Consider the following 10,269-nt stretch of genomic DNA (forward strand, 5'->3'; position numbering starts at 1 on the left):
ACCATGTGCCTGTTTGTCGTGCCTCTGACTCCACCTCTCACCTGTACATCCTGCCTTCGTCTGTTTCCTGCCTTTTTTCCTGTGTAAATGTACCTCTTTGTGTGGTTACTACTCAGACAATGTATCCCCTGTATTGTTAGTGCCCCCTTGTCAGGTTGTTTTATGCTGTTTCTTATCTCGCCTAGTTAGTCATCTCTTTCCTGTTTTTGCCTGCCAACTTGTCCAAATGTTTTTGGAACGCTGACCTGGCTCTTCCTTGTTTGGTTTTTGTTCCTGTTTTTGTCAAAGACAGTTCTTTGCACATTTTGTGTTCTTGCATTTCCTCTTTAGAAACGGGTAGATTTCTGTTATTGTTTGAGCTGAAGCCTTGCTCTGCTTCCAATACATTTTAATTTGAAGCTTTTGGGTTCAGATTTCACAAACACCTGACATGTATGTGGCCTACTTAGGCCCCACCTAACAGCCAGTTGAGTCCTGCATGAAGGCCAGATTGGCCATTGACATGGAGCCATTATCGAAACCGTGGTTATCCCATACAGGGCCCGTTTTATTTCCCATATACTACTCACATGGGCCTTACAAACAAATGCGGACTGGTAAGTTAGAATTGTTTGCTTGTATGTCATTATAGAGGAGTGTTATATTTAACATTAATAAATAAAATGTCCATAACAAAACAACAAATTCGATTAATCATCAATTATTTAAATCAATGAGTTTAACCATCAAGGATGATGAGTTCATTGTATTGATCCTGGTTGCATATAGACATTGTCATTTATAGTATTTTATTTAGGAAAAAAGATAGTGTCAGTTCCCTATAGAAAATTCCCCTTTTCTTACATAATTTGTCCACTTCCTTTTGCTTCGTCATCAACACAAAAAGGCCATTTCCAACCAGCTTTTCAGTAACACATTATTTTGATTTACAATACGCATCGGGAAGGAGACCACATTGAGAAACATTTGTCTTTGTGGAATTTGGATTGTCCCTTTTTTTGTAATCATAGAAATATCTACAGTAAGTATTCAACTTAATATAACCCACTTGTTTCACTACAATATAGCTAAAACTCAAGTACACTATTTTTCTGCAAAAAGGCAATTAATATATTACCATTTCAAGTTTGTGTTATTCCTATATTGATCGTAAAGGAGCTATTTGTCTGAAATTAAATCAAATCATAGAATGTAGAGTTCAGTTGTTCTTTAAAAAAACTTGGTTGTGCAACATGTCACATTTTGGAATTGTGTCAATATTAATTTCATGCTTGAATGGTTCTCAGCCTCACCTGAAAGTCACTTTAGATAAATGAGGCCTTCTAACTGCCTGAATAAATATATAAAGTAGGCATACTAGCTGACTAAAAATAATGTAGAGAAGGCCTATTAACTGATGCTTTGATCTTGATCTGACCTCTCATGTGGTTGAGTTCTCTAGTTCTGGACCATCTCCCTAAGCAAAGCACCAAGCTGAATTAATGGGACTCAAGGCATTATTACTCAGATAAATCTTGTTTTAGTTTGTTCAAGGGCAGACCACGACCCGGACATGAAAAGTCTATGCATCTTATCTGTTATCATCAGGGCTAACAGATAAGAGTGAAGCAAATTAGACATGTACTCAGAAAAGTGGTTTCGATACCAGATTGTAATGAAAGCTCTCTGTTTATCTTTGTGTGTCTATTTTACAGTTTTTGGGAGTGGCTGTTTTAACCTGGACTGAAATAAATTAACGAACGGAACCAAAGATCCCCTTTGCAGGACTTGAGATCCATTGTCTTGGAAATTACCAAATTCAACAAATTTCTTTGTGTGCTGGAATGGAAACGATAATTGCTATGCCATTAAGGGGATTTTTTTTCTGTTCATTTGGAATATTATATTTATTTTTTAACAGTTCTTTTTGTCCCACTACTGGCTACGTGCTGAAGAACTGCTTGGTCACACTGAACACACAGGCCATTTGTCAGAAGAACAGTTTCAAAGTATTTCCAAAGGACATTCCAGCAAGAGTCACAATAATAGACCTGTCTCAAAACAGAATTTCTATACTAAATAAAACACCTTTGGCAAATTTATCAAATCTGTTGCGCTTAGACCTGAGACACAACTTGATCTCCAAGATTGAATCTGGCACTTTTGTGGTTCAAATGTCTCTAGAGGTGTTGATTATAAACAACAATATGCTTTGTAAGCTAGAGGAGGGTATGTTTGATGGATTAGTCAATCTCACAGAATTGAGTCTGACTTTCAATAACATTGACACAATAGCACCGGCCTCTTTCAAGTCTCTGAGCAAACTTAGGTTTTTGGACCTAGGCCACAACAAACTGCGCAACTTAGGAAATATCTTACATCATACACCACATTTACAAACCCTGTACATTACAGCAAACCACATTTCCACTTTTCATTCATGGGAGCTATCAAATAAGTCTACAGAGCTTGTTACACTTGATTTGTCTAAAAATGAGCTTATGGCCTTTAGGCTCACTGCAGATATATTTCCCAACCTCACAAGCTTGAACCTTGAGGATGGTTTAAAGAATGGTATCGTCTGGGAGGTGAATGACACATCGTACCTTAGTGGTGTGTCCAAACTAGATATCAGTGCGGTTCGCTCCTCATTACATGAACTGCAGGAAGTTCTAGGGACAATTAACTCCTCACTGAGGTATCTGAAGTTGAACCATATGAATAACAACCTGCAGGATCTCATCGATTTTTCCTGCAAAAACCCATCGCTGAGCTCTTTGGAAATCCGAAATAACGGCATCAAAGTTATAGGTTCAGACATGCTGAACCTGTGTACTAATCTGTATCTTTTGGATTTAGGGGAAAATGAGATAACTAAAATCTCTGACAATTCGTTTCAATCTCTTTGGCAGCTTAAAGTTTTAATCATAAAGTCTAACCAACTCACATCGGTCCCCTATGCCATAAGGAACACCGGAATCTCAACACTGGATCTCAGCTCCAATAACATCAATGGCCTTGACTGTGATGATTTTGCCAATATGACCTATCTCATAATTCTCCATCTAAACAATAATCCTCTTTTGGCTCTCAACAATTGTGTTTCCAAAGATTTGGTCAATTTAAAGATATTAATGTTGCAAAACAGCCGTATTAGTCACTTAAACAGCACCTTCAAAAAAGACATGCCAAATCTTGAAGTGCTTACTTTATTTAACAATCAACTCGCTGTTCTAGATTATGGAGAATTTAAAGCTCTGGATAACCTCCAGAATCTGTCATTACAGGGGAATAAATTAGAACAACTTAAAAATGGGACTTTTTTTGGACTGTCCAGTCTTACATATCTTAATCTCGAATCAAATGAAATAACTGAAATTGCAAACGGGACTTTTGGTGACTTGAAAGCTTTAAAGACATTGAATTTGATGAGCAATCACATTATATATGAATCGGAAGAGCCTATTGATTATCCACCATTTGCTGAGCTTTCCAACCTGGATACATTGCTCATTTCATCTCAACGCAGACACCATAGGTTCAACCTCCCTCAAAACTTTCTGAAAGGCCTGAAAAATCTCTCGGTACTCAATATCAAGGGTAACAAGCTTACATCCCTGCACCCACTCACCTTCATCGATACTCCTAATTTGAATAAGATTGATTTGTCTGGTAATTATTTAACAGACATTCCAGACAATTTGTTTTCCCCAATTCAAAAACTAAAAAGTCTTTACATTTCACATATAAACCTGAGGTCTCTAGATTTTCTGCTCCATGCTAACTTCTCGGAGCTGGAGTTCTTGCAGGTGGGGAATAATTCTTTTTCTGTGATTAGAGAGCAAGTGATACTGTCTCTGTCAGCACTTAATTACCTGAATATGCAGGGTAATAGCTTCACCTGTAACTGTGACAATGCATGGTTCCTCAAATGGGTAATCACGAACAAGCAAACACAAGTGTTTGATGCGTACAACTTTGAATGCAACTACCCTCCAGACCTCAAAGGAAAAAAACTGTTGCAGATTGATGTCCATTCTTGTACAGTAGACACGGACTTCATCTGTTATATTTCCACGGCATGCGCGGTCATCATGACCATAGCAGTCGCCTTCACCCACCATTTCCTACAATGGCATCTGGTCTACGGGTACTACCTCATGCTGGCGTTCCTCTACAACTCAAAGCACAAGAACAAGCGTGCTCATCAATATGACGCCTTCGTCTCCTACAACGCAAACGACGAGGGCTGGGTGCTGGGGGAGCTGCTGCCCAAGCTTGAGGACGAGCAGGGCTGGAGACTGTGTCTGCACCACCGAGACTTCCAGCCAGGTGAGGAGCCCTATATGGAACATCCTCTTCACTGCCATTAGCATGCATGCTAGCCTACACTATTTCATATATTGTACATGCCAGTGGATATGCTATTAGATATGCTCATGAACTTAGTAGGGGGATTTTCCTGGCTCAGAATGAGTTTTTTTTTTAATCTTGGCTTTGAATCAAAATATCATTTCTTTTCGAATCCTGTCTAATGCCCACTGATTATATCCTGCTTATTCACACTCATCTCTTCCCCATGTCAAATATCAAAAAAATCCAATGTGCCGCTAAACAGACTAAATTGCAACTGATTTAGTTTGAATCCGCACACGTGCAGATTATTAAATTGTGTTTGAGCCTTTCTAACATTGTGTATGACAAACACATTGAAGGCAAAAGACAAGTATTTGCGTGGTATTGCAGGAGCAATTTACAAAGACAGATAATCATGTACATAGAGACTTGAGGCACAGTGCCTAGTCCTTGCATGTTTTGTTTCAATTTACAGCAACGGTTTCTGCATTTGCTTAATTTGTTGGTAGGTTTTAAATTTTAACTATCAATGATTTTTGTCTGTCTCTTAAATTTGTGACCTATACACAGATGATTGGGCAAGAACATGTATGAATGCAACATAAAACTAGAAAGCTATAAGCAATGGTAAGTTTCAAAATAAGTTTCAAAATTAGAAAAATAAATCTTTGATACACAAAATATTATGGGTTGTATAGATAAATAATATAAATAGCAAATTGTGCCTTAACAACATGAGAAACAATAATATAGGTTAATCTTAAAATCAATATCAAAGCAAGAAAATGTGTTAAGAGTTTAGTATTCAGACTGTAAAACATGTCAAAGAAATACGAAATAGTTCTAATATCAAATAAATGGAAATGGCTGTTGAACACTTGTTGTGTTTGAGATTCACACCATGGAATGGCATCGTACAGAGGCGCCCGTATGATGTGCACTTGGTCTAACAACTGAGCAGCTAAAATGCAGAGGACGGGACACAAATGAAACAAGCGACAGGAAAAACTGCTATGAAAATCACTTAAAACTCACTCATATCATGAATGCAATCTGGTTTCATTATATCTACTTACCTAAATTATTATATTTATAATTTTTAATTATAATATTTATAATTTAAAATCAGTGTTGTTGGCCTCAGAAGTAAAGTGTTAAACAAAACAGATGCGTTAGCATCTAAGCTAATGAATGGGTCAAAGATGGCTAACATTGAGTGACTCACTTGTCTCTCTGGTCAGACTTTTTATATATATCGTAAATCTGATTAGCTCTAAACGGTGCGTTTCTCTTTCTTTCGATTCATTTGTTTCATTCAATCATGTTTCATGAGGTGGGGATCTGTAGGCGAGTGACCAACACAAACTCGGTAGAAATTCATAACCTTAACGAAAGAGGAAGCAGGGCGTATCTAGATAGTTTGTTTCTGGCCCAGACTCTGCCGTCTCACCCAAGATGCTCTGCTATAACGGTCGGACTGCTGGACCTGAGATGCCTGAATAGCCAACTGGTCTTAGTCAACTAAGATCAGTTTGGCTGGTGTGAGAATGGACCTACGTGTCTGGAAAAGCTATATAAGTATATAGACGTATATATACTGTATATATATATATATATTCTATACAGAGTTGCGAATAAGGACTAATCTAAATTATTGAAATTGATATAATTAATGTATTTTGGGGCCATGCGATTATGGCCTACTAATTCATAGGATTTCTAGCTCCGAGAGAGTGACAGCACAATAACTTTTCAGAAGAACTGCATTCTTAGTCGATGGAATTGTCGCAATTAAGAAGTTTATTCATGTTGCCTTATAAATTATTATTGATGTTAGCCCTTCATTCAGTAGCGTTGTGACGTAACAAAGCTACATTTGTTTGTTGTTTTACTTGTATGCAATTTTCATGTATTTTCACTGACCAATGCTTTTCAGGTAAACCAATCATGGAAAACATAACAGACGCCATTTATGGCAGCCGGAAAACCATCTGTGTGGTCAGTGCTGATTACCTGGAGAGTGAATGGTGCTCCAGAGAGATCCAGGTTGCCAGGTAAGAACCCGGAGTTTACATGCATGACCAGAATATGGTTGATCATTAATTCAGCTTCAGATGTGTACTTCTTCGGATTATTGTATGACCCTCATTAAGGGTTGCCGCGGTATACGGAATTACCGGTGTTACCGGTGTTGAGGCCAACACCGTTTACTCAGTGTTGCACACCGGCAACACCGAGTCTTTTTTTTTTTTTTTTTTTCAGTAATAAAAAACAAATTCAGTAAAAATGAATAATATATAATTATAATTAAATTAAAATGTGTAGAATAGGCCACAGTTCTGCTCTGTGCGGGAGAATTGTCGCGCCGAGAATTGACGTGCTTCCTAAAAAGACCGGTAACCATAGCAACGCCGGTAAACAAACCCCGCACAGCCCAATCCCTACGTGTGCTCCCTGCGCTACGGCAATCCGGAGGCGCACAGAGCTTTTGGCCGTGATATTATGATATATACAATTATATTATACTATTACATATAGAACGTTATAAGACACCGAGAATTGGCGCGCTGCCAGCCGCTGTCACCGAGTGTGAGAGGAGAGTTGACGGAGAAGATGGCGGTTGACCTATAGTTTCAAAGTTAATACCGTTTATACCGGTAATACCGGTGTTGACACGAGCGCAACAGACCAAAGCCTAAATGACACATTTACAGACATGCTATAACGCTCTAACCACTAGGGCCCCGTTTACACGAAGGGAAAACTCAGATATTTCGACGCGGTTTGGCCTCTCATTTTCACAAAATCCCAGATTTCTGATAACGCCAGTTATGTGTTGTCATGTCAACTGGGAGAAACAGGGTTTTAGGTTCTCAAGCGTCACATTATGCGCCAGAAAATGCTTAACGTCATGTGAGTACCCGCTGTCTGTCCACACGAACGAACCTTGCGCCATTTAGGGGGATTATTTGTTTATCAACACGGCGGAAGGCTCGCAGAATAATCTCAAAAAGAAAATTTGGTTATCTCTGTGTGGTTAATTTGCAGTTGCGGTGTTATTTAGCAATGTTGTCAGCTTACTGTTACACGCAGTTAGATGCTATAGACCCTATAGTATCTGTGGTATAAAGGCTGGGACAGATTTCAAATTATAATGAAGTATGGAGGGACGGTAAATTGTGAAAAATGAATTAAACTGTTGTTTGAAAGGAACAGGAAGTCCCTCGTGTTATTCGTTGTTGTTGATTCAGAGGATTCTGATTGGCTTGCATTGCTTTATCCTTCTCCCTACACTGCCACCCATAGGTTTGGCATAGTTAGAATGGCGCTAGACAGCGTATTTATGCGGGTTGAGGTAAATAACAACTTTTTTGAAAGCAATGTGTGCAAGATGTTATTTTTGAAAATGAAGGGGGGGAAATATTTGTTTCTCTAAATACCCTGCTATGTATAAACGTGGCCTAAGCCAGATGTTTGCAACCGGCCAACCAAGTTAGTTTGGATAAGGAAAAATATGGTATGGCAATAATACAGTGCATAAGGACAAGTGGCCAAAACAATGATGCTGTAACTTATCTTCCCGCAATGTGTCTGATTGACTCCCCATGGTGCCTGTGCTGTCTGTGAAAAGGGTCCTGCATTTATCCTGTTTGAGCAGGGCACCCAATTGTCTACAACATGTATGTAATCTAAAAGAACCACAGGAGGTTAAATGATTAAATCACCACATCGCCACGTGGTTATTTTCTCATAACTGACTTGCTGATCAATGATTGGCTACATCAATGCATAGACAATTTACCAAGTGGAAAATGTGTAAAAAAATATATTCAAGTCAAGTACTTGGGTATAGTCAGAAAGTATTTCTACTCAAGGACCAATACAACCATGTGGATACTAGGTATGGTTGGTGTGGTGCTGGGTGAGGGTGGGTGCCCAGGGGCACAATGAGGTCTTCATAGGGGTATGAGCCCAGGCCAACCTTCCCCTGAAGGTTAATCAGCTCACATACAGGAAAAAACAACTCTCCCTGTTTCCATTCCCCAGCTTCCGTCTGTTTGACGAGCAGAAGGACGTGCTGATCCTGGTGTTCCTGGAGGACATTCCCATGCAGCAGCTGTCTCCGTACTACCGTATGAGGAGGCTCCTGAAGAGAAAAACCTACCTGAGCTGGTCCCGCGCAGACGCACACCCAGACCTGTTCTGGGAGAAGCTCCGGCAGGCCCTGGACACCCAGGAGCACCCAATGGGTGAGCATCTACGGCTCACCGTGGAGGACGGCCCCACTGGAGAGAGACCAGACCAGTAAAAGGTTTAGAAATGCTGGGGGGAGGGAGGGGGGGGGGGGATTCTACTAGAGACATCCGAGGTCTGTATTTGGAGGGAAAGTGAAATAGTTCTCCTTGCCAGCTTTGTTCGTTTTTGGTGTATTATAAAATACCTTCTTAATCTGGTTGATGGGTACCTCTGGTGTTGATTTGTATTTGTATGCATTGCCGACATTTGTGTAAACATTGTCTTATGTGTTCCAACGTGTGCGGTTGGGCATTTCTGATGAAATCTGAGGTGAACTGACCTGAGGTTTGTCTTCGACAATAAAGACTCCTTCAGGGTGGGAGTTCTGAATCCCAATCGATGAGTTAATTAGCTCAAGTGCTTACCAATCATTAGCATGCAAAGGTATGTAGACCACCATCACTATGACAAGAGTGAAGTTCTCTCACTTGTTTTTTTTTACGTAACTCTATAGCTTATTATTGTATCCAGGCCTTACTTAAAAGAGGAAACTATCATCATTTCCAAAACACAAATCAAAGACTGCAACTTTACCATCTGTAAAAAGTTGAGTATTTCTAAACCTGACTTTGCCCGTGCACATTGCTGTGTAGTGACCCCTAGAGGGCTGCCATGTATATAGCATCTTTGATAAAAGTTTATATTAATCGAATGGTTTGTATAAGAATAAAGTTTTATGATGGAAAATTAATGACCAGAAAATGAATTTCCTTCAGAAAATGTGGTAAGTGCTGTAGTATAAAGTGAGGTTGAAAATATATATTTTTTAATACAGCCACATAGATGAAGACATAAAGAAACATATGGCTTAAATCAAGTGAAGGGATTTGAACAAAAGAACAAAAGTTCAAAAGCCAAATGGAAAAACAATGTAAAGATGCACACCATTTAAGAACATGTAAATGGTAAATGGAAACAAATAAAGTGACAGCTGAATGAAAAGTGCAAAGTATTGCTAAAAATGCAGAAATTTAAAATGAATTGAACTGAAGAATCTGAAAGGTCAAATGTATTGCCGTGTGTGTGTGTGTGTGTGTGTGTGTGTGTGTGTGTGTGTGTGTGTGTGTGTGTGTGTGTGTGTGTGTGTGTGTGTGTGTGTGTGTGTGTGTGTGTGTGTGTGTGTTTAAGAGAAAAGCTATGTGTGATTAAAAGTAGCCTAATCCAGCGGGAAAAAACGCCAAATTTGGCAACACTGTTGAACGTCCTCATGCTCCAGCGTCAACGTAAATCAATGAGACAAACTGAAAACAAAGCCAGTACGAAACTAAAACCGTGATTCTGATTAAATTTTAAATGATATCGAAATTCCGTTTGGACATTATTGAAGATACAAGTGTCGATTTTTTTAATGGTTTGAACGAAGATGAATGGTTGAAATTTGATTTAGTTAGGCCTATGTCTTAAACGGTTCCGCCGTCCTCCCATTGACTCCCATGGTAAAAAAGATGGTACTTAAAAGTAGAATTCCTTAAAAACTATGAAATATTGAAAAAATCGGAAAAGAAGCACGTGATTCTCTAGGTGAAAATTGAGGAAGGAGATTGGTCCCAAAGTTTGTAGAGAATAAGAAAGAAAGAAAAAGAAAGAAAGAAAAAACGTATGAAGAACAATAGTTGAGCGCTGCATGCAGCACTCACC

The 10,269-nt window shown here is 39.1% G+C and overlaps 1 protein-coding gene across 2 annotated transcripts; it reads left to right on the forward strand.

The window, feature by feature from the left end:
• The first annotated feature begins 338 nt into the window (after positions 1-338).
• Positions 339-9,322, forward strand: LOC115537349 (toll-like receptor 13). Of its 2 annotated transcripts, none has more exons than XM_030349201.1 (4): positions 339-596; positions 1,695-4,311; positions 6,272-6,389; positions 8,383-9,322. In XM_030349201.1, exons 2-4 carry the CDS (start codon positions 1,824-1,826, stop codon positions 8,642-8,644), a joined length of 2,868 nt encoding a protein of 955 aa, XP_030205061.1. In that variant the 5' UTR covers positions 339-596; positions 1,695-1,823; the 3' UTR covers positions 8,645-9,322. The 2 variants fall into 2 exon arrangements, with proteins under 2 accessions (XP_030205061.1, XP_030205060.1); XM_030349200.1 differs by lacking the exon at positions 339-596 and adding an exon at positions 876-1,021.
• Positions 9,323-10,269: the final 947 nt, after the last annotated feature.

This window comes from Gadus morhua, chromosome 23 (assembly GCF_902167405.1).
Source record: "Gadus morhua chromosome 23, gadMor3.0, whole genome shotgun sequence".
NCBI classification, from domain to species: domain Eukaryota; kingdom Metazoa; phylum Chordata; class Actinopteri; order Gadiformes; family Gadidae; genus Gadus; species Gadus morhua.